At 38.3% G+C, this 26,048-nt stretch overlaps 1 protein-coding gene across 2 annotated transcripts in view; it reads left to right on the top strand.

The window, feature by feature from the left end:
* The window catches only part of TENM2 (teneurin transmembrane protein 2), a 699,068-nt gene that overhangs the window by 551,122 nt on the left and 121,898 nt on the right, over positions 1 to 26,048 (top strand). For both annotated transcript variants that reach the window (XM_064458951.1, XM_064458950.1), the window contains one exon: positions 16,770 to 16,892. In XM_064458951.1, coding sequence (XP_064315021.1) covers positions 16,770 to 16,892 — 123 coding nt within the window. The remainder of the gene's footprint in view (positions 1 to 16,769; positions 16,893 to 26,048) is intronic.

Raw genomic sequence — 26,048 nt, 5'->3', positions numbered from 1 at the left:
AGTACCCTTCCCCAGACTCCCCTTTTCTGTCTCTAGCTCCCTCACCAAGCTGTATCTTCCTGTGAGTATACTCAGGTAGGACAACAGAAGAGGGAGAAGAAAAAGATAAAAATAATTTCTCTCTCTAAGACTACTGATCCCCAAATAGGGTACTTGCTCTACAAATAATACAGGTGCTGTTAAAACCTACAGACAAGAGAAGCAGGTACTAGTAATCTGCTATATCATTACTCTGGAATGGGCTGTGTAGACAGACACAGTCAGGGCAATGGAACAACAGAAACCAATATGCAGCTCCCTGACTTTCTGTTCAGTGTGAAGTGAGGAAGCACAAGGTGCCAGGCTGGGACCCCAACCACCTCAACAGAGTTCTTGCAAAGGACTTTGGCTGACACGCTCTGCTTCCTCTGGCTCAGGCCTGGTTCCTGGTTTGATAGCTGGTTAGGTATATGTCCTAGTAGTTTTCGAGCTTGTGCCTGTCGATCAGGCATATTCTAAATGGACTGTGGGTGTGGATAGCTACTAGATAAGGAGTTTAATCTTTTGCCTCTGCTTGCTGGAAGAAGAATTGGTTGGCATTATGAGTGGGAAGCATAAGTGGTTTCCTAGCTGGCAGATCTGGGTTACGTCAGCAGTGCAGAATCTGTAGGAGACTCAGCTCAGTGTAACTACATACGTCCCTGGACGCCAAGGTATCTTTTTTTTTCCCCCCCCTTTTTTTTAAATTAATTATTATTCTGCCCTTTCTGGATGTTTAGAATTCTGCTGTTTTGTAAAAACAAAGTTCTAAACAAAGGACCTTGGTCAAAAAGTAGTAACAGTTTACTGTAGTCTTGCTGTTAGACTCTGTGTCCCTGCAGGACTTAAACAATGCTGTGTATACGTATACTTCAACATCTTCTGGGATATTTAAGGGTATTGAATATGATCAAGCAATGGGCATTATTAAAAATATTACTTGAAGAGTGTGTGTATATATATGTATATAGTACTTGAAGTTATAATCATGCCTTTGGATTTCCTCCTTTAGGGCAACCCATGTTTTAATGACCTCATTGGAGTTTCATAAACTGGAAAGAGACCTCAACCACCTACATGTTGGTTTCTGGATTTCTTAATAGACCCTTTTGTTAAGAGTTCATGTTCTTCATAGTCTGCTCTTTATTTCCACTCATATAGATGCTTTAAAACAGATGAAAGTCAGTGATCAAATAAATGCTTCCTTTTTAACTTGGAAAAATATACAGGATTTGAAAAATAATTTGAAGTAGAACTTCCCATTATTACCAGTGCTATTGTGAGAATTGGGCTGAAAGCCACACAGTTCCTTCCTTGCCAAAACGGGGCATAACCAAGTTTGTTTAGCAGGCTTTTCATGAGTGTCAGTCCTTACATTGAAAGCTCCTATCCTGTCACCTGTTTTTAAATGCTTCAAATTTAGGAAGCCTGCTGCAGATGGTATCAGTAGTTTTACTGATCTGAGGCCTTGGGCAAATTCATTTGAATAGCTTTGAAACTGCATATTCAAAATTCAATAAAATAAGAGGGTCTGATGGTGCAGCTGCCGCATATCCCCTCCAGCTGGGTAAGCTGAGATGTTTCAAGGCCCTGGCCTAGCAAAGCCTGGGTGTGATATACAGATTATACAGATAGCTGCCAGGGAAGAGGGTTTGGCAGGCTGGGTGCAGCAATAACCCCTGCCAGCAGACTTGGGAGTAACAGTGGCGTTCGTGCTATGTGGCATCTTTTGCTGGCTTTCCTAGACAGAAATTTGTTGGTGCAATAGTGGCAGCAGGCCAGTGGGAGGGGATTGCCTCAAGGGTAAAGGGATGGAATGTAGGAAAAACAATAAAATCAAAATGCTCCAGTTGTTTTGAAAGTGATTGGCTATCCTGAAAGCCTTGGTATGGATCCAAAATGATCTGCTCCATAGGCCGGTTTCGTTAAATTGCATTCAGAAATCATATTTGCCCTTGGGCAAATACCCTTGCTTTTATGCATACTAGGCAAGTCACGTGCACCAAAATAGAATTCACATGGTGCTTTAGTCAAAAAGCTAATGTCAGTCATCATACCTTTTATGCATATCCAGTTCCTTGGTTCTTTATGCCCATTTAAATATGCAGAAGTGCTTTTTATTATTACCTTGCCTGTAAAGCACCGATATATATATGTAGATAGGCCATGTAATTTATTGCAGTATAAAGTCTTCTCTGCTTATGTATTCCGCACTTACGAATATAAATTAAAATCACGAGGCATAAAATATTTTGGTTGTTGGGTTCCGATTTTCTGAGATTTCTGCTGTTAATATGTGGAAGTAATTCCTTTGCTCGCTGTGCGTCCATGCTTTCAAAATAACTACTTCAGTAGCAGTAGATGGCTCATCTTTGCAGCAGTGTAGTGCCGGTATCCTTGTGAGCTTCGCAGTTCTGGCACAATCAGCACAGTGCCGAAAGGTGAGATAATCAGAGAATACATGCAGGGACGTTACTTGAGCACCATATCGTTGGACTGCACAGTGTGTCAGTGTGTCCCTAGTTACTGAAAGGGCTACCATGAAATTTAATTTAGAATTTTACAGACACATTTTGAATTTGAAATCTCCGTAATAACTTTCCCTTTGCTCAGCCTTTTAACTGTGAAATCCAGTTGGGGAGTTTTGAAGCAGCAGGTAGTGTCGCAGCACTCTAGAGGGATTTTGCCAGAATTCAGCTAAAGTGCTTGCAAGTGTCATTTCCATATTTAACTAATTTCAGTTTTTAATTAGCTCCGTGTGAAAAATGAGAGTTCATGCTGAGCTAAGCTGTCAGCATAGAGTCTTGTTTCCTTTCTAGCCTCTCAGGACAATTATTGCAGCATCCTCTGGTTTTTTCAATGAGAGTGCTTAGCCACTGCATGCTCAGTCCCTCCCATTGTTCCCTGGCAGGAGTCAGTGAGTGTGTTGTGTCTAGCTTGCTAAAATGGAGAAGATAAGTTCTGAAAATATTTCAAATACAAAATTGGTTTAGTAAAGGTTCAAAGGACTTCATAGCCCTGACTCAGAAATGTACAGCAGAATATAATGCATTCCTTCCTCAGACCTCACTGGTACTGTGCAGTCGGGTACATCGTTCAGAACAATATCCGATCATTTCAGCTTCATTACTTATTGCATCAGGTAATATTACATTTTAAAAAGCACAGTGTGAAAGCAGGTTTTTGACATGGTGCTTTCTGCAACCTGAGTGCTAACAATGCAATGCTCCAGAGACCTTTTTGTCCCAAAGTCCTGTGGTCCCCTATAAAAATTGAAATGATTTTGCATAAAATCCCATACTGTAGTCTAAGGATGTTAATTTGCTTATCCTGCATCTGTACTGAAAATTTACCTCTGAGGACTTGAATGCAAATATTAAAATTCTTTTCAAGAATGAAGTGAGAGCTGCAGTTTATGTAAACTCTGCAAAAACATGGGATGCGAATAGATTTCTGAAATAATTTTATGTACTGATAGCGATCCTGAGTTACATTTATGTGACAGTCACATAATACCATTGTTATTTTTGAAAGAATGCAGTCATTAAATTGTCAAAATCACATTTAAGTGGAAAAATTGGTGAAATAACTCTGTAGGTATTATCACAGGGTTGGTCTTGGTTTTGGTGGTGTTTTTTTTTCTAAACCTGCCCTAGAAGGTGAGAGTTGTAGACTTATGAATAGGTTTGGTAGTGTCTTTGCTTTAATTTCTCTTCATATCCTAGCAAAGTAAAGGTTGTATATATTTTATTTCTCACTAATTAGTATGGACAGCCACTTCCAGTAGACAGAAGCAGATTTTCTCTATTAGACTATAAAATCAAATGCATCTTTTTCAAATTTAAGTTGGTGGAAAAAATCTCAGCTGTAGAACTTTCTGGGTACTTAAATGTTAGCAATTTTGTAAAAGAAGGTGGTAAATACATTGCAGAAATTTGTCAGATACAGTGACACTGAGGACTTTCTAGTAATTTTAAGTTGTCAAGGAGCACCTTTGATACCTGCTTCCAAGATGAAGCAAATTCTTGAACGGAAAAAAAAAAAGGTAAATAAATTTCATAGTGAAGAGTGAGGCTGAAATGCTAGATGGATTTTCAATATAGTTTGGGGTTTGTTGTTTGGTTTTTTTTAATATAGTATTTACTGTTTCATCTGTCAAAGAAAAAAGATATATAATCCTGATTTGTTGCTGGCAACTAGGTGTTACAGACATGAAGAAGTAGAACTTGAGCGTTAGCTATGAAGTACTAATGTGTAGTTGTATCTGCCATGTGTTGCTTTTTGCCCCTTGTAGTGTAAGTTGTCTTCTCTTTGAAAGACCATTCCCGGTTGTTCTATTGGTATTATTAAGTAATATTGTTACATATGTTAAAATTTATTGTATTAATCATTTAACACAATTCAGTTATGTTTTACAAAGTGTATGTAATTGAAGCCAAAGGTTTTTGAGGGTATGTAATCTAGCTCATATTTTATTCTATGATTCATTAATTAATTGTATTCAGTGATGCATATGCTAATGCATTATCACTAATGTACAATTCACCCTCCAATTTAAACTGGTGACTTTGGAGGGTAAAGTTTTTTATGGGTTACATTGCTGTTGCCTGTACAAACCACTATTTTTTCAGGCATTGTTATGATATTCGCAGTCTCAAATACTTAAAATAAATAGACGAGTTCTGAAGTGAAGCTGTCTCCACTGAAGTCAGTGACAATTTTGACCTTGATTACAATGAGCCTTGATTTTTAACAGCTCTAAACTCACTGATAATAAGCATTCTGCATTGCTGACCTCAGACAGTGGAATTGGCTTCTGCACCATTTTGTATGCAAGGCGGAAAGCTTAATTAAAATTATCAGGTATCAGATGCTCTGTACAATAAGCTGGCTTCATTTTTCTGTTGTGGACAGCAGCTCCATCTGTAACAGCGTTTTTTACTGTATCTGCTGTGAATTTTGTTATATCAAGAAGATCAAAATGAGCTAGTCTTAAAAAACCATATTATAAAGGCAATTTAAGACGTAATAGATAAAGAACAGTAATACAAATATTAATATTTCATTAAATGTATATTGTGGTGGTGTTCCTTAGATGAATAGGGATGTAGGTATCCAAATTAAATATAATTTTCTTCCATTATGCGTGGTGCACAGTGCTTGAAATGGCCTTCTGTAGACTGGTGTGCTATCATGATGTTTCTCGGGACCTAAAATGCATATGCAAGCTTTTTTTCATTCCTGTATTGGCTGACGAAATTGTATAACCGCATGTTTTGCTGATGCAACTGATAGTCATATATGAACACACACACACACACACGAAGAAATTCTTTGTAAAATATATATTGCTGCAGTCTGAAAACTTGCAACTCTGCCACTTCAAAATAAAGCAGTGATCCGAAACTAAAATCCTGACACCATATAAACCCTTCATTGATTTCTCTCTTTTCTAATGTACTTCCATATTGGCGTGGTCACACTGAAATCATGTCCTCAATTGCAGCTTGCACTTCCTTACCTGCTCCAGAATTCTAGATGGGAAGATGAGAAGGCATAGATACAGGAGAGCTAGCTTTGTTAGAAAAATTATTTTTTCTGTGAAGGCAAAATAAGCAAACTTCAGACTTGGAAACCTGCCAAGAATAAGACAGGTATAAGATTAAAAATAAAGTATATTCCAGTTATATCAAACTCTTTACGGGAAATGCTTAACAGAAATCACGCAAGAACAATGGGAAAAAAATTTCTCAAAAACATAACTGAAGTCCAATTTGATAATTGTTTAGTTTTAAAAAGCTACCTTTAAAAGAAAACACAAAGGAATACGAGTTGCAAGGCTGTAACTGACTGTTGTAGAAGATATTTATATTTGTATATTTGATTTTCATATATGTTTCTATTCTGGATCAGTAGGACGTCTAATCCACAATACATTAATAATGTCAGCTTTGCAAGGCATACAGGAGGTCTAAATCTGCCTAGATGCTAAATACAATCTGTACCTTTATCTCAATATCAAGATATGATCTAGGCTATGTTTATATATACCTTTTGAAGCATATTGGGAAAGAAGTATAAACAGTTTTTAGTGTTGAAAATGAATGAGAAGCTTTGGGGGAAGAAATCGTATTTACTTTTCATCTTCAGACATTTCCTCTTTGTAATGAACTTTTAACTCAATGATTACTTTGTGTAGAGAGTAAAACTAAAATGTATCACTCATACAAGGTTTTACAGTCAGGTGATTAAATTAAACTATTCTGTATAATTTCTATTAAGGGAAGAATATACTCTGAGATTAACAATTATACTTTTTTGCACTGTGGGCAGAAATTTGGCCATTCATAATCATGCAGTTGCACTTCATTTAGTGTATGCTAAGGGGTAACAAGGGTAAGAAGAATTTTCTTATCAATGTGGCTAACAATCAGAGGTTGAGTCAAGGTCTGAATGCTTTGGAACAGTTAGATTATGAAAATCTTGTTCAACATGTTTGTAGAGATTAGGGAAGTTGCAGTTTTGGAAGATGAATGTAGTTGAATAAATGTTTGACATGGTATCCCTTAGGGTTACAATCAGTATTAAAAGTAAAGCAGTTATTCTAATTCTTGTAAGTTCAGGCATCAGTAATTTAAGAGAGTATATTTATGTCTATATTCCTTGAAACACCAGTTTCAAGTCTCAGCTAGGTTATTCCTCCTCTTGGAAACAGAATAAAGACGAGCTGGGTACTATGTTCATGATAATGGTGTCTTTTAGGTGTGAAATTAAAATTGGATTCAATTTGCTCTGTATTAACATTAAATGCTCACAATTGCTACAGAAAAAAAGAGGATTTCTGTTGTGCTTTAGTCAAGAGCATCCCTTTCTGCTATTCTAAGTGTATTTTAAATGTGACCGTGTTTTGGCAAGGCTGGCAGAGTGGATATTGTATAATGTGATTTGGGACCTTACAGGCTGAAAGATGCTGTGTTAGGTAAATAAAAACATAAACACTTTTCTTGTTAGTGACGTCCATCTAGTTCAGATGCAAGACCAAAAAGATTGCAGACATGACTCTTAAAATTGCCAGAAGAAGTTATTTCATTTCATACAGTCTCAGGAACTGATTAATCTTGTGCCAGTTTTCTACGCTCTGTACAATCTAAGGCCTGTCACGAGAATAAATGAATAGTGCACTGTATTCGCTTCTCTTTTAAGGTCTTTGTCGTGAGATTCCAGATTTTGAAGGTAACATGCAGTGCTGTTACCCTTCCTATGACAAAAAGATTGCTCAAAGTGGCACAAAATCAAAACATTTCAGTAAAGAGGACTGAAACAAGAAAAGTCGAAAAGTCTAAACCAAGGATTCTTTCTCAGTCCCAGTCTGAATGGTGACGGGGGAACTAACAACCACTCAAGGTACAATTCTTGTTCCTGCAGTCCGAAGCTCTGCTTGCCTGTTGTTATCCCTGTAATTAGGAGCCAGGTCTTCGCATCCTCCAGTTTTCCCACCCCAAAAGTAACTGAAAGTTTGTGTAAGCTTTTCAAGTATTTTTGGAAGCAGAAAGACTGAAGCTGGACATAGAGGAATGAACTTTGAAAGCACCACATTACAGATAAGCACAAAAATCACACTACTACTGGGATTTGTGGGTGTATCTTTCACGCTGTGCTTGGAAAATTCATTCCATTCAGTTTACTGATGTGCATGGGGAAGGAAATCGGTCAGCTTGGAGGGGGTGTGTGACCAATTTAAAAAACAAAAAATAGCTTTTTTGGGGTCCCCTGAATTCTTCCATATGAGCACAGTGACAATGAACTATTTTTTAGCTCTCCTTCCGTCTCCTTTTTCATCTTTAATGACATTTAGTCAAAAGAAAGCAATTAATAAATATCAGCAGAAGTTTTGCTGCTGATTATAACAATACACTAATTCATAGATCCTTTATGGTATTTCTATAAAATGCTGCTTGGGCTGGATGCTTCATAAAGCAAAAGCCCTGTTCTAAACAGTTTATTGTCTAAAGGAGTTTACATGCTGAGGGTGAAATTATGCCTAAGGATAGCTTATGTTTAAGATTGTGTGAAGTCAGCTTTCCTTTCCACTGTGTTTTCAAAAAGGCACAATATCTCCTGTGTCTCCCTGGTGAGCAGAAAGAGCATGCCTGACGTCTCTGCCATAGCAGGGAGGCACCGTGTGTTCCACTCTTGCACAGCAAGCACTAGCCTTTCAAACAACGCAGCAAGAAAGGGGTCTGCCTCTGTTTCCCTCTCCTAATGTCCCAGAAAGTGAGGTGCTGAAGTTCAAGTTTTACTGTGACTGCGTTTATAGGATCACTCTTGGATTAGTGAAGCACAGAGCTGTATGCTGTCCGCAGCTGAGAGGACTAGCAGAACGGGTAGCCTAGTATCTATTACATTCATTGTTTCATAAACTTACAGGGTAATCAGTCCTCGTGGCTTTCCTCATGTAGTCAGAAAATACACTCTGCCTTTCTCTTTGGAAAGTTACAAGAAGTTGTTTTTGTCATTATTTTAAGTAAAGCTATTGAAGAGCTCAGGCACAGTTAACAAGAGTAGAAACTTGTCGATGGGTAATGTATAGAAGTTTGTATGTGGATAACAGTATCAGCTTAATTCGGTTGATGGAGAAGTGGAAAAAACACATTACAGCATATAAAACCATGCATCAGTGCCATTGTAGTTAATGGAATTCTCCATTTTTAACATTGTAAACAAAAAAAGTGACTCTGAGAAGTGACAGGCCTTGCTCAATGTTATGTGTAGGATAAATAAGACAGAAAAATGGTTCTTTATTGTGCTCTCCAGCCATAATACAGGCAAACATATTGTCTTAATGAAGAAAGTTCTGTTAATTCTTAAAGTTGTGTATTTTGGTAATGCTTTAAACGGAGTTCCCAAATGTACTTTTAATTTAAATTTATTAGGAGAAAGTAGTGCATACCAGATAGAACACGGATGATTAAGATGATTTACTGAGAATGAATGACCTTGATAGTAAGCCATCTATTTGTTGTTGAGCTTCAGTGGTCACAGTCAATAAGCTGTACTTTTTGCATACATTCTACAACAGTAATATTAAATTTAGATCAAGCGAGCTATTTTTGAAGCACTACTTTTTCTGCAAACAATTGAATCTTAGTCGTTAATATTACAACAAGAGTTCATAAATTCCCTAAGTACTGGTAGTCCAAATAATTTTTTTTTAACCTGACCTTTAACATCTGGTATCAAATGTAAAAGTTACATTCTTATCTCCTGTGTCCCTGAGACCTCCAACAAGATATTTTGAAGATTCATCTCTCATAATCATAAGGGACTCAGCTTTGCTATTAGAGTATTTACTGGTGTGCTGGTGAATAACTACACTAGGTTGAGAAACCTGCACAAACTTTGTGGCTTGTCAGCAGCTGCCATTTTATATACTACATCCTCAGCCTATTTAGATGTACTGAAGCGTATGCCCTAGGGTACCTAAAAATCATACTGCTTCTAGGAATTGCTTTGTGACATAAAAATTCAAGGGTTTGCCTGTGATGCATTGATCTAAACATTCCTTAAATTGTCTGGGCTGGTGGATAGGTAGGGACATGCTATGGCACAGTGTAGAACATAAAAATGCATCAAATGCTTCGAGAAACGTTGGGACTACACCAAGGAGTCTTGTATATGTGTAGCAGCAGCTGTGTTGGGTCGAATAAAAGTCAAATAATTCATTAACTTATTTCCAGCATCCAAAAGTGGTTGTCTTGTACAAAAGGATGAATCATATATGTACTTTTCTCTACTGGTCTTCCAGCCTCTGGTTCTTCTAGTTCCTTTCTGAGATGAGGGGAGGTGGCATAACAATGTTCCTTGCTTTGTTCACTCTTCTCATAATGATTCAATATTGGCTTTACTTGAAATTTTCAGGGAACATTATCATCTAGCCCAAAATTTCCCTTCAGTTTGATAATACTCAGCTCAGAGCTCATTATCTGATATGTGGAGTTAAGATTACTCCTCTCCAGCATATGTTATTTTATCTTAACCAGGTTTATTTCATCTGCCATTTTCTGGCCCCATCCACTCAGTTGTGCTTTGTCCTTATGCAGTTCTCAGTCAGCCCTCTTCTTGAATCATGCAGTATCAGCAGCAGACTCTGTCACCATCCTTCATGGTCTGTTTTCCTTATGAAATTCTATTACATCATATATGATGGGCTTGGGGTTTTTTTAAATCCTATTTTAAACTTTCCTGTAGATAATATATCAAAAATGGCAGATGCCCACACAGCAAGCCATACGGCTTTTGTTTTGCTTTTAGAAAAAGGCCTGGGAATTTGATGAATTTTTCTGAGTTCTCTTGGATACCCTCAGGAGGACTCTGGCATCCTTGCCACAGTGACGCTAGATATTCAAGGAAGAACAGAAAGTTCTGGCAGTTAGTCATGAATTTTAGGAGAAATATCATTGTTTCTCTAGCAAGGAAAGGTGATACTTGTTCACATTGTTTGTTTTAAGACTGCTTCTTTTAAGTAACAAAGACTCGTATTCTTTGGTAATGATTTTCCAAACACTTTAATATATGTTAAAATGGAGGAATCACAGATTAGAGCTTCCCGGAGAAACTGTCCCTTTCTGCTGGTAACAGAATATGAAAGGGCATTAGTATAACTGTGAGTCCAGGTCCTGGGATTCAGCAGTTTTCTTTGAGACAACTGCCTCAGCCATCATTTAATACAAGGAGTCATATATTCCATTCTAGCTGCATACTTACAGCGCTTGTATTCCTCCTGCTGCAAATGCAGCTGAAGGCTGGCCAACAATATTACCGAGCAGCGGACGGTGTCAGCCTCTGTAAAACATATACCACTTAGTGAAATCTGACTTTGCCAGGCATATTTGTTGCCAAGTCCAAATTTTGTGGAAGAGGACTTTTACTGATGTCCACAATGATGAGATACCTTGTACATAAATAATGCTTGCAGAATTGCCCGTCTGACAAAGCCTATCTGTCCTCTCTGTTCAGTTTGCTTTAATCCTAAAACATGTTCACAAAATACTGATCTCAATGGAGATTTAGTTCAGCAAATTCTGATTGTGTGTGTATTTGTGAACTGCCTTGTAACCTCTTCAGACTGAGAGGAGCTTGGGAAGGCTTCTTACTGTTCTTGTTACAGCTACCCAATAATCCGTGCTCCTCAGATAGAGTCATGAAAGCACTAGTAAGAATCAAGTGTAGTGTTTTCAGGCGCCATGCAAGTTTTATCCATGCAGCTCCTCCATTGCTCTTTTCTGACCTTCAGATCCATGCTATTCCTGTCTTGGTCATCTCTTGAGGAGAGGTTGTCAGTTGTGATGAATTGTGTGTTCATTTTGTAATGGGGGCAAGTAATCACTAGGGATTAGGCCTAACACACTCATTTCACTTGTGACTTGGATTGAACTGAACCTGTTTCTCCAGAGGAATAGTAGTAGAACATTAAACTACTACATTCCTCATCTTTTAAGTAACTGTTATTTTATGAATACTAATTGATATCAGTAGGATCAATTTCTGATATCCCTGAGGTTCTGTTGGATGATCAAGAAGTAGTAACTAGTAAAGAACCATGAGTCTCAGCTGAATAACATTTAATACAAAGTAAGCATGCAATAATGTTTAATTATTTTTTTAACTTTTTGGCATACATTTATTAAATTTATCCAGGTTACCCATATATATGTACCCAGAAGTGTAAAACACTGAACTTCTTTTGCTTCATACAAATATGGTAGTGCATTAAAACAATATACAGACCATATTAAATAAAAAACAGAGATGCAGATAGTTATTTGAATATATATTCTATAAAATTACATGCTCCTAAGATTTATTAGATACCTTTTGTTTCATCATGTCTGCGATCGTTAGGCCTGATTTGGAAATCACACTGATGTTGCTCAAGACTAAGTATACTGGAATAACAAGAGTTAGATCATTGTTCATCTCATGAGTGGGTGGAAAGGAAACTTCAGGTGTTTCCACTCCCCTATAATACAATAGCCTACGTATAGCAAATGTGCTTTTAGTGTTTATTTGCTAATGTTGTTCATGATATAATGGACCAATTTCTTTTTACCTGAAAAGAGGCTGGCCTGGTACCGTTAATATGACTACATATATCCTGACAAAGTGAGATCATAGTTTGATGGGTTCGTTTTGGATGACAATAATTTAGGGTTTAGTAAGCATGACAAGTTGGAAAATGAATATGTGGAAACATTCTGAATTCTGTTCACTTTTGTAATCTTCCCATCTTTTTGAGTCAATTGGATCGATTGAGTCAATAGGGAATACTGAATTTTCTAACAAGCAAGCGGTGCATATCTCCCAGACCTCAGCTGGGAAGATGCAGTAGGAATGGGGAAAATGGTGGACTGTTAATCTGTATATTTCTCCCTCTAAGAAGGAATGCCATAGTGTAAAGGGAAAAGTGCAAAACCTGATTGTGCCCTGCCTGCTGGCAGGCACCGAGTTGTACTACAGGGAGATCTCTAGCACATGAAGATATCAGAGGTGTCTCATTTTAAAAATACATGGTCAAGAGTGACAGGAGAGCACAAAGGGAAGACAGAGAGGTTTTTGAGCTTGGAAAACATTGTTCATTTGACTAAACTCTGGATGGAGTGAGCATTGGGTTTATGGGCAAATGAGAGAAGACTCAACGAAAGAGAAATGTAGGGACACTACTGAGTCTTAGACAGCATTCAAGAAAATTTTGTGTGTAAGTTTTGTCATTTTTCTGTGGATTTGTATACCTTTTGGGATTTCTTAAAATAATGTGTGATTCACTCTAGCAACCTCTATCTTATGTAAGTCTTAGATTGATCCATGACAGCTCTACCACCTGGAGTGACAAACTAGTTCTCTGCTTTTGTTCCTGATGGGCATGCAGGTTTAGCTTCCCGAATGAGGCGCCTTCACTCTGTGTGTATGTGTGTGTTGCTGGGTTGGGAGTGAAAGGCTGATTATTACTTTTTACATAAACCCCGAAGGGTTTACTTCAGAATGTATTGTTTTTACATTCTCATTTTTTAGAGAATATAAATACACAATTCACTATCCTAGATGTTAGTGTTGAATGAACCAGATAAATTCTGACAAGCTCAATGTTTAAAACTCAGGTATTAGAAACAAGAACTGAGAAAATATGCTTAAATGTTGAGGGGAAAAAAGCAAACAAACCCAAATAATACCTACAAAACATACGTAACTGCTTTGTAAATATAATTTATTAATATACTGTACATGTAACAGATAAAATGACACTTTTTTGTGTTTTAAATCTTCAGAAATCTGTTTGTCCCTGAAGGTTAGTCTATAAAAAACAGGGAGCTCTGGAAATGTATTTGAGTAAGTGGGCTGTTTTGGAAAATCAGCGCTCATCTTGACGATCAGCTTTGGATCTAACTGAGTATCCCAACTCAGCTGGCTGGTGAATACCCTTTGGGGAAAATGTGGCCAGTACTGTACTATCTGATGAAAGTGTGTCATTGGGGAAGAAGACAAAGCCATAGCATCAGAGATTATTTAGTTGTAGTTTCAAATCTAAAAAATAATAAAAAACAGTAAACCAATAGAAAAAATAGGAAACAGGCACAAATTCACTAGCCCAAATTTCTCTTCTGACACACATGCACTCAACTTCTGAGTGGATCCCCATATTTCTAATTAAACAGGCTTCTACTTATTCCTTTGCCGGAGGCATTTTTGTTTGATTAACAGAACAAAAGGTTAATCATACAAATTTGCCATCTCATAGTGTTCTGAAGCAGGAGAGAATAGGTAGCTCCTTGTTCTCCCTGCTCAGCTGCCAGTCAGGTTTGCTGTATGCAATGCAAACACGGAGCTTTCCCCTCAGGTCCCTGTGACATACTTTTCTCGAGGTATTCTTGGTAAAAGGTGAACGTTCCTCATGTTTCAGTTGTCTTAGTGGAAGTTTGTAGATCACGTAATGGATACGTGAGCTGTGCAGGGTATTGTCATCTTTTCTCTGTCTCTGTAAGGGACTATAGCAGATGTACAAATCCCTGCCCCGTTAGGAAGGAGCTCTAATTGCTCCTACCTAATGTGCATCTATGATTAAAACACAGAGCAGTGGAGTTATTAATGAAATTATGCCATATACTTGGAAGCAGATGGATCAAAGTTTTTCTTAATACCATGTTAATAAGATCTTTTTTAATTCCTTCTCTGAATTTACCTGGTAATTATAAGTTAGCAACTCTAATTCTCGTGGACAGACTATTAGTTATGATTTCCTTACCTCTTTGTTGTAAGGAATGGTTCACACTTGAAGCAGCAGACTTTCATCTCTGCAAACGACCTACATTTATGGTTACACTTGGAATAAAATTTAAAATAAAAAAATGGCAACTTCAAATAGACAAACTGAGAGTGTAAAACACAAAAGTCTAATTCTCCTCTATGACTTGTTTTCATTTTGGGGTCTGAAATTCACGTAATCTTTATGCACTCTTTGCTTACGGGGGTGGGCTAGCTGAACTCTGCCTTTGGAGCCCTGGTGTGCGCGCATCGCGTGGGAATTGCTGACAGCACACACACGCCTCAAGCTGCTCTGCTACCTGGCGTCCCCCGGCCCTCTCATGTCTACAGCACAGATGATGTCTCTCACTCGATGGGGAGAGTCTGTATGAGCTAGCGACTTGTTTGTTGTTTGAGCTTTATGAATAATTTTTCAGTTTCATTGCACTACTGAAAAGAAAATTAGTTACTTAAGATTAGACTGAAAAGCTGTTTAAAATGTTTGTTTTGGCAAAACAAAAAAAGTTGTAATTTAATAAAACATTTGATCCTACATAAATTTTTTTTATATTTTCCAGGAATTCTTCAACATTCCCTAGAAATAGATTTGAGTAGTTTCTTGGCAAAGCATCCTTTTTCAGGTTCATACTTCGTATTTTTTAAAATACCAGATGCATTAATGTATTTTCAAATCTTTTTTTCCTAATAGGAAAAAATTTCGCAAATTCAGCATGAATGCAAAATCCAGCAACTGCTCTCTTCACACAAAATACCTCCTGATTTTTGTTGTTATTCTTAGACATCTGCTTGGTCTGTAGGTATGTCTAGGGGAAGGTGATGTTATGGAAGCTGTCTTGCTTCTCAGCTGCTTTTGTCAAAAATATGGAGGTTAAACTCTGCACAGATTGTGTGCTGAGGGATTTCCAGGAGTTGGGATAGATGGATTCTGAGGTGGGAGGTGCTTTGTTTTGTTTTCTTGGGTTTTATGAATATGTATATGAATCGATCACATCTAAACAGATTCCCTGTATTCAGAGTTTTCTGAGTGATTGTCTCAAGCACTGTAAATTGCAGTTCCTGTGAAAAGTCTTCTGCCTTTACCTATCCCTAATATTTAATCTCTGAACACTTAGCTGTGTGGCCGCTGACAGTCCATTTATGACCACACCAGCTCTTCTACAATTGCTTGTAATTTAATACAAAATATCTGCAAATCTTACGTGGATCTGACACTGCAGAAACAAACAATTATAAGGGTGCTCACAATCTTACAAATTTTCTGTCCCTAAACCAACAGTGGATCGCCTCAAATGCCATTTTAGTATATAACTGAAAATGCTGTTCTCTGTGGTGTGTAGGTTTATATACATCCTGCATAAACAGGAAGAGTGCTGCTAGTGGACACAGAGAAGGTGAATAAAAACAGCTTTGAGGGCTTTTTTTGTCCCTCACCATTCCTCTGTATTGGGAGGATGCCATAGGGCTAATATGATGAAAGTATGGAGATGTATTCAGGTATCTTCTGTTTATACAAGGTGAAGATGCACATAAATCCACCAGCTGAATGATTCAGACCTGTCAAGTCTCATGCATTATGCACAGGACTTACTCAATTAACCCCTACCACAGTGCCTATAACTCATGCACTTGCGAAGGTGGTGCCACAGCCTTTCTCCAGCTCCATATCTTACGTGTCAGGCGCAGCTGCATGGCCTCGGCCGTACCTGCGGGCTTAGGGATGGCCAGAGAGGCCACGACGCTGTGCTGCTGCCAGAAAGCTCTGCTGGCAGGCAAACCGACCCTCCCTGGCCGGGACTGCACGTGGCTCTTCGCTGTGTGTGTGGCCCAGGCGGCCGAGTTCCGTGCACTGGATTAGAAAAACCTGTGGGGTCAAGGGATTGGCAAAGGCCTGGATTTGTCGGGAAAGTTTAATCTACAAAATGAAGACAGAGGCTGATAAATCTGTCGATTTAAATAAGTTGTAATAACACAAAATAATTGCATTACAATGTGATTAGTATACATAGGCCTAAGCTAATTTTATAATCAACGTATAAATTATCACGTATTATTCGAAGCCGGAGCTAGCAGTGGCGGCGGCGCTTTGTTTCCGCAAACGTATCCCCTTGTAATGCGTGAATCGGCAAGGCAGTACGCGATGCCAGAGCCCGAACAGAGCGCTCGCCCCTCTGCTTCGATACCCTGGATTGTCAGCGGTTTTCCTTTTGTGTTTCAGTAGTTTAGAAGATCTGATAACTGAAAATAAGACAGATTTATGTGAGTCATCGGGGCTTTCTTCTGTTTTTTGTTGCTGTCATTGTTGTTGCTTTTTTTCCTCAGCACGTTAACATTCCTCTAAGCAAGTCGCTTTCCCGTGTTTTCCACGAGACGCTTAACTGACATTAGCTGTGTTCTCTCCCCCACCATTCTCACCTGTGCGGCTTGTGTCTCGGCAGCGATGCACCTCCTGGGGCTGAACTGGCAGCTGCAGCCGGCGGACGGACACGCCTTCGCCAACGGGCTGCGGCCGGGCCTGCCGGGCGCCGAGGACGGCGCGACGCTGCCACCTGGCGGCAGAGGTGAGCCTGCGCGCGCGCCCCTCCGCGCGCCCCGCCTTGCCGTGCCGGCGCGCGCGCGCGCGCGTGCGTGCAGCGTCTCCGGCGGCTGGGTTTCAGCGTTGCTGGTTTTCCCGCGTTCTGCCGCGCGCGGTTGCTGGTCGCCGCCCGGGTTCGGCTCTGCTTTGCCCCTCTACTTGTTAGTGCGCAAAGTCATGTAACTCCTAGAACCTCACCGACTAATGAAGAGGTGTTCCCTCAGACGCTAACGGAGAAGTGCTCAGTCAAAAACCGTACGTTTTGCTGGCTCTGTGTCCTGTCTCAGGGATGGCTTGGAGATCTCAGAGAAAGAGAAAAAGCTTGACTTAGCAGAAGTACGTTGTAATGCCTGGGAGAAGTCAAGAAATTTGGCCTGCAGCCGGGACCAAATCCCTGTTTTTTCTTCTTTCTCAGATATAATTCTAACAGAAAACATGAAGGACAGCAGAATTTGACTCACAGTAAATAATCTGACCTGGGATATTAGTATGATCAATGTAGGCAACAACTGGATTCTTTTAATGAAAAACCGTGTGGCAGTGGAGGATGACAGACAGAGCAATGAGGAGAATAAGGAAAAATCTGGAAAATGAAACACTTTCTTAAACTAAGAAAGTTACAGGGAAATTACATGTCATGGAATGGATTTTAATCATTTAAATTGAATGCTTTTTACTGGTGAGGTTCAGGTCTATTCTTTGCTACAATGCAATAATGTTTTCCCTGATTATTAGAAAAATTACAATAAGAAGGCAGAACAGAGCATTTCAATTAGTCAAAGCACCTCACAGGCCTTAGTGTGCTGTGAAGGTGGGATGGGGTGACTGAGATGGGAATGAAGGAAGAGCTTCTGCTGTTGGTCAACACAAGAGGTTTTTTCGGAGCTGAGCATCGCCTTGCTCTCAAGAAATATGGCTTGTGTTAAACTTGCCAATTGCTGAAGCAAGCGTTAGAACCAAATGCTAGGATACTTGCATTGGATGTATTGGGGAAAGAAAAAAAATGAAAAAAAAAAACCCAACCAGTGAAAACAGAGCTGGGAAAGGAAGCCGAGTTGTTCTTTGGTGTGCCCGATCATTTCATGGATTTGCTTCTTTTTCAATAAATTATGCTCCTGCACCTCAGCTTCTTCATATTTTCTGTGGAGGGACTAATTTTGGCTTCTTCCTTTTCATGAAATCCCACATACTAGTGGTGGCAAAAAACTGTAGATTTTCAGACAGTGGTTTGTTGGCTTGGCTTTCATCGCTGACTGTAGGTCAAACTGGATGAACAGCACATCCCTAAGTACAAGGCAGAATGTTTATATTACTGCTGAACTTCTTCCAGATTGTGCACAGGTGAGGGACCCTATGGTTTTAGGCAGGAACCTGAACAGCTCAAGTCTGCAATTATGGTCACTTAGCAGACAACTGCAGTGTTTAACACATTTCCAAATTCCCTCCCCTGCAGCTTTTTGTTGCCATCTCTGTGGAAATATAGGGCAGCAGGATTGTTGAATCAGAATGTGCTCATCTGCCTGGGGCACTTCAGTGCAAATCCTGGCAGTTTATCCCAGCCCCACTCTAATTAGCTTTGCACGCTTAAAGAGGCTGAGATGCCGGCAAGGAGACAAGGAGACAGAACTGCTAGTTATGTCTTAGATTGCTGCAGTTAGCTTTCCTCAGAGCATGTTGGAAAAGTTTACTTGTTCTTCTGACATTTTGTAGAAGGTTTCTGAAATGTTGGTAATCTGGGCTGAAGGGGCAAGAACAATATTTAGGCAAATAATCTTCCACAGTGGAATAATATGAATGACAGCTTTGGATGAACACAAGGAATATCTAAAAGACAAATCCTCATAGCAGGGAAGGGTGAAAAGTTTTTCAACCTCACCTTTCCTTTTATTACGTCCAAGTTAATATTGCTATCCCAGCAGTTTTTAGGAAAGCCTCTGACAGCTTTTAACACAACATCCATTTCAGGGCTCAGGGCTCTGGCTGTGGAGAGTGACCTTTCTATAATTGACACAACTCAGGATGAAGCCATTCTTTTCAAAACATGGGTCTCCCAAAGAAACCTTTAACCCCCAGACTGAGAACGGCCACTTAAACACAAGCTGTGCCTACTCAGCAAGCAAGGCATTTTAAAGTAGAGCAATTTGTAAGGAAAAAAGAAAAAAAAGCAGATGTTTCAATTTGCTCTACTTGTTCCTTATTAAGAGACTAAATTCTGGTATGAAATAATAAAACTGCAATTTAAGAGGAATGTAAATTACTTTATTACTGCATTTTCTATCTGAATGAAAACAAAATTCACTATTAAGATAACTCAGTTGCAGGTTTTTTTGTAATTACACCCTACATCTCACTAATACCGGGGATGGCTGAAAGGAGTAGGTAAGTGCAATGGGTAGAAAAAATCCTCAGTGATGCTGTGAAACTGGAAGTGAAGTCCACCGTGTTCTGACTGTAAACAAAGCACGAGATAGCTGGTTTGGGTTTTTGGGTTTTTTTCTGTTTTTTTTTTTTTTTTTTAATTTTTTTTTTTAGGATCTGGAAGTTGTGCTGAACTAGGAGTTTAGATTAAGAGACAAAAGTAAAGAACAATTCCTTTCCTAATGCAAATTATAAGGTAGTATCCCTTCACAGTACATAAAAACCAGAAAGTTGGCACCACTGTGGAATTGTGGAATTGCCACAGGGATGAGATAGATAATAGTGGCATTGGAAAAAATTTTCTGAGAGTGCAGCCCATTTGTCTGTTACAGTTGCGTATGGGTAATGTTAGAATTTTGGTGTAATAAATCTAAATTAGGAGGAAAAGTGCGGGGGGGAAAATGCATGTTTGGGAATAATTGCTTCTTCACAAAGAAGTGTATTAGATGACCTTATGGGATTTTTCTGTGCCTAGATTCCATTAATCTGTGCCAAAAATATATTCTACATTTAAAATTATGTAGTAAGCTAGACACACATTTCCATAAAATATGTGACTATCTGTGTGCTGTTTCCTTTCTAATTGACAGAATATACTATAAAAGTCAACTTTAATCATTTCAGAGGACATCTAAGATAAAGTACCATTTATGTGGAAATATCCAAAGTAACTCCAGCTGCAAATCCATGTAAAGAATGCTTCAGTGTAGGCGTTTTTGTTTATGACACATTGTCTTTGGTGTGCTCACAAAGTTAGCAGATTTTCTACTAATTCAGAATTTACTTAGTATTTTTTATCTTGATTATTTGCTATAGTAAGGGCCTATCAAGCTGAAAAACACAGTAAGAGATGGTGACCTCTGGTCCTAGAAACCCACATTTTAAAAGACACCAAAGTTAATTATGGGCAAGGATTGTGGACCTGAAAGATCACCTCAGTTACCATAAATATACTGACTAATTGGAAAAGGTAGATTTGAATGTGTGTTCTGATACTCACATAATCCAGGGTTTATGTCTCTTTGGACCAACCAGCTTGATCCAGCTTCATGCTCAGTTTATGAGATATTTCACTAAGTCTACTATAGTGTGTGGATTTTGAAAAGACAATTACATTTAATTAAATGGTAAAGTATTGAAGTGTAATGAAAAACACTTGTTTCCAGTTGTCAAGCTAAGCATTTTAAATATAATGGCAATAAGGAAGTGAAGAAAGTTAAATTTGCTGGTAAATTTGACACCATCTTGCTTGAGATGAGAGAGGGGAAAAACATATTTTTACTAATCTAGTAGAAATTTGCCTTGAATAGATATGGAAAGCTAAACTCAGTGGTCATTGCAAAGCTGTATAGACTGTCTTCAGCTCTCTCCATGTGATGTTGAGACCTCTACCAGATGCCACAGCTCCGAGTCACATTTTGGTTTGCAGAGAGGAATTACTACTTTCTAATAGTTAGATATTTTATTAGCAATGCAGCAGACAGGAAACGTTAAAGGAATAACAGAATTATTAAATGGGAAGACTCGCCACCTTTACATATTGATGAGCTGGCCTTCAGGTGCCAATCGAATAGGCCCTGACTTGACTGCCTGAGACACTGTTGCTACCCACAACTGTGTTCCTGCTGAAACCTGCTCCTACTCATCAGGCAGTGTAAGGACTCTGGAACAACTGGAGGGATGTCTTTGTCATGTTGCAAAAGATAAAAAGATGAAACCCTCATACCTCATTAATAATGTAAACAACGTGAATCTTTTGGTTTCTACTATTTCCTTTCAGACGCTTTGAAACAGATGATCAAAATGTAATAACAATCAATGTATTTTAAATGTCACTTCCATTACCTTCATTCAATTTAATCAAGACATGCCATCATTTTCCAGGTGGATTAATCTTATTAAGTAGTTATGTGGCTAATGTAATGTAGATCTTAATTAACACATTAGCAAGCAGAAGTATTAATATGGACGCTATGAAGGCTTGCAGATGTGGTCTTCTGAAAATACACCAGGCTCTAGGGCTGTCTTAGCAGAAGCAAAGTATTTGACTAAGTTCAACACAACAGAAGAGGAGTTTTATTTTTGTGGTTGTGTTGATGATGATAGTACAAGTTGCTGTGTTTAAAGTTAGGTGATGAGGTGTATTATATACCATCAAGGTGATTGTTATGTTGATGTCGAAATTCATGCTAGTATGTGTTTGTTCCTTGTGAAACACAGTGAACTAACCGATCTTTATTTCATTTCTGATATAATTTGCTTTTGCTTCTGAAAACAATGAACCTTGTGAAGGCATGCCCACACAAACGTGAAGATGTGCCTAAATTTTCAGATGTATCAGGGTATTAAGGCATGTCTTTTAATTGTACCTGCGGGGCCAGATTGTTTGACTGCAGCTGAGCCAGATCAGTGGTCTTAAGCAGACACTCTCTTTGCAGAATTTCTTTCCTTTCACCACAATAGAACTATGGAATACTGACCAGCAAATGTAAGATTTTGATTTTGTTTCAGAAGCTGTTTTACTGGACTCCTGAAAGCTCATACAAATTCAGAAAGCTTCCTTCTTCCTCACTTCACAAAATAGAGCTCATTAGTACCCCAGCATCTTCAGCATAACTGAAGCACAAGATGTGTCATAGCAGCTTCTCCAGACAAACTCTCATTTTCTGGTTTTTACTTTATTATAGCTGTGGGAATTTGTTTTGCATAAGCAGTCAATCTATTGTACACATTTCAGAAAGAATCTGTTTTCACTTGGGACCGAGGGCACTTAGGTATTAGTAGATATTTTGAAGCCTAAGTTCACATAGGAAGTGATCGATGTGGTAATAGTGCATAGCACTGGTTTTTCAAATGAAGAAATTTGTACAGAAAAGGCATTTTCTACATTTTTTTGTTTGCTTTTCTGAAACAGTAAGGAAACTGGTCATATAAGTGGCAAATTTACTTGAGGAAAAAATCAAGCTAGCATTGAAAACCATAGTCATTCCCACGTATTCTTTTTTGGCAGAAAGTCAGTGGAGTGTATTTTTATGTTGGATGGTTTCCTTTACACAGCTGTACCATAAATTTCTTTGCAATTCTAAGTCATCTGTGAAAATCCCTAACTATACAAACAACAACAGGAAAAAGAGTTCAATGAAAAGGAAAGCTATGTCTGCAGCAGAGATGCAGAGGTACAGGAAAAGAAGTGAAAGAGAATTCTCTTTAACCAACATTGGTGATATTTATTCCTTGTATTTAATTTGAAATTGTCCAGATTATCTTGGTAGTTCATTGGATCCGTTGGAATGGTTATTCTGCTAGATATTTTTCAAGAGTGTTTTCAAGACGCAATTCACAGTCATCACCATTATTAAGGGCACACAGTCAAAGCGCTGGACTTAATTGCTATTTAAATGTGATGTCTGTAGCATGACACCACTGGTAGCCAGATTTCATTTTTATTTTTTAATTTTAACTACAGTATGGGAGAGGAGCCTATAATGTATACTCAATAATATCTGGTTTCAGTGTAGATACAGTTCTGCCTCCATAGCTGACACTGCTTGACATCAGTTAAATTAAAGGCTGACTGGGCAAGTCCTATCAGCTACCACCTTGAAACTGACCTCCAGCTCAAAGATGAGGCCTGCTGACAAGTTAGCAGGGAGAGTTTGCATTGCTGTTGTCATGTATTGCCTGTTTCATAGCTTCAAAAGCAAATATACTTGAGCGCTAAAACAGTCTTTTCAAATGTATATGCCAAAATAGTAATTCAACTGGGTAAATAACACAGCAGTTTAAATGAATAAGTGTTATTTAGTTGATAAATATACGTTTGACTGAGCGATTGAAATGGCTCCCCTGGGTATGATGAAGAAGCATGGTTTTAAAACTCTCTTTTGTAGATGTTTATAGAGAGAAAATCACAGAAAAGAAATCAAGTATCCATGGCATTATCAGACAAACAGATGAAACTCTGAAAGAGTCACCCACAGCAGAGATAATGATGTTGGGATTTATTTGTTCACAATAGTATGAGTTGTTTGGGCTAGTCTTTCTTCCCAGATTTGTCAGTTTGTCACATCTGTAACTTCACTTAAATGCAGTTGATGTTCTTTGAATGTGATCTGCCGTGGTCCGTCAAAATGGAAAAGCTTCTAAAGATAGCTGGAGGGAGCGGCTCAGGTGGCAAGATACATTCCCTACATTAGGAGGTGAAGACTGAAGGGAACTGTAAAAAAAGTTTACTTTAGGAGTCTCTAGAGACAGAGCTTATAAGTGAAGCTGTTAGTGCAGAAAAAGCCATTGCAAATATAAAACTAGGATGATGTTCTGCTTTTCACGTTTAAAAAAATAAACAAGCCTGTTGACTAATAAAAGAGGTTCAGTGGTCATATCTACTTTGCATTTCATTTCTCTATTTCTAACTTGGGGAGGAAGGAACATGAAAAGGCCAATGTTGACACACCTCCTGTAATATTTTTATGTGGCTGCTCTGCATCACTCATTTTCAAGGTGAGAATTTTTAATAGGTCATTGTTAATATTTCTACTTTATCTGAGAACATCAAGATCATGACCAACTCAGGTGCACTGGCTGTGTAATAGCAAAGACTAGAACCAAGAGGGTCTCACTAGTTTTGTGTCTCATACCAACAAGGGTAACTCAGCAAGAATTTATGAGAGTGTGATTCAATAATGCATAATCTTCAGAGCTCTGAAAGCTTGCTAGACTTAAAACTTCATAAGTTGTTAGTTAAATTTGCAAATATAAAACTTGTATTTTAGTACAACTTCAAGCATTTCTAAATTGTATTATTCCAGCATTGTAATGTAGAGCCATTAAAAACAGAATCTCATGTATTAAATTCTTAGAAGCAAAAATAAGGATCCTTTTCAGCATGCTGGAGGTGAGGCAGCAGCTGTTTCTCACAGACATGGCACAGGCTGGATATAAAGCTAAGGCATGCCGTACTACAAAAATATAGACTTGAAAATAAGGGGTCATCCATCTGTTCCATTCTTTGCGGTAGGTTAAGTACATCTTGATCACTTGTGATGGTTGCTTTCCTAACCCGCTTTTAAAACCCTCTGCTGTGTTGAACCCCTACAGCTGTCACAGTTCTCTTCCTAGATAGATTTTCCTGAGACACTGAAATGTTCCAGAAGGATTGGTTTGGACAACTACAGACCAGATCGTTTATGTGGTAGAGCAAAAAAGAGGGATCTATGAGGAGATTCTTCCGAAGACAATGTCAAACTGAACTGAATCATTTCAGTATTAGGAACCTGAATCATGCCTCTAGGATGATTGATCATTACAAATTCAGTTGTCTCATCTGCAGTTTTAACCTATTTTTGAGTTAATAACTTCAAAATTTCATGAGAAATATAAAGGAAAGATCTTTTTCTAACAACTTCTTGTTGGAGAAGTTTGATATCCAATGTATTTGTTTACCTGTGAAGTGCATGCTGAAGTAGTGTGAATGTAACTCTGGTTCTCTTAATGACTGGAATATTATCTTTTTAGCTTAATTGATGTATTTGAGGATTCTTGACTCCATAAAAATACCCTTTCCCAAACAGAAATAGAAAACAGATTTCTGGAAAACCAAAGGAAGCTAACGTTAAATTCAACCAGAAATACTAAAACTTGAGCCTGTATAAGATTTAATTTACAAAGTTTTAATTCCAGGGAATATATACCTAGCAGACTTGGAAGTAATGTAATTAGCAAAAGTCATTAATTGATGGTGGTGTTTTGGAGCTGCTTTAATAGCCAATGAAACCATAATCTCCAACAGAGGCTATGGTGCCCTTGCCATTTGCATGCTCAGTAAGCTTGCAGCACTGGATAAAAGTGAGGCACAATGGCTGAAGCACTATTCAGTATAATTTCCATTTGTTGTAAGTGAAAAACATGTGACTCAGTAATCTGTAAAGCAGATGTATGCGTGAGGACATTCTAACACCACATCACTTCTTAAAGTGTTCTGACAAGGATTTGTTTTTCTAAAACTTATTCTGTGGCATAGTGTGTCAGTATGTGTGTCAGTAGCCATTTCAGTACTTAATACCCTTGATATATATATATGTGTCTATTTATATATGTTATATGGATGTTCATGACATGAGGTAAGTGACTATAAGCTGTTTATTTTTTAACTAATTGGAATATTAAATTTGTGCTGCTAATACAAGCCATATGTCTGAATGTACATGACCACTGCTCCACTGAATTCTAGAACTGTATTAAAAAGTATAAACTATTCTATATATACCGTATTAAAAAGTATGATGATAAAGTATTGCTTAAAAAGAAACTAAATGAGAATCAGATTCCAACTTCGGGGGGAGGCTTCTGATTTCAAACAGATCTAAACTCCAGATTCCCACCAATTTTACATGTGAATTTCAATTATAGATTGCACTGACTTCAGTAATCTTTATGTCAACGATTTCCACCAGCTTCCATGGACTGGAGCCACTTTATTGTAGTTGTGAAATTAACCAAATTGAAAAAAATATATAATGCAGATAATTCATTGAGTATAAGGAGTCTGTGGACAGAGTCATAATACTGGAAGAGCCACTGGTCTATTAATCATAGAATTATTAAGGTTGGAAAAGACCTCTAGGGTCATCAAGTCCAACCATCATCCCAACACCACCATGTCTCCTAAGCCATGCCCTGAAGTGCCACATCTACATGTTTTTTGAACACCTCCAGGGATGGTGAC

Source organism: Phalacrocorax carbo, chromosome 8, assembly GCF_963921805.1.
Source record: "Phalacrocorax carbo chromosome 8, bPhaCar2.1, whole genome shotgun sequence".
Lineage (NCBI taxonomy): Eukaryota > Metazoa > Chordata > Aves > Suliformes > Phalacrocoracidae > Phalacrocorax > Phalacrocorax carbo.
Note: the sequence above shows the minus strand (reverse complement) of the source record. Positions and strands in the feature narration are given on the sequence as shown.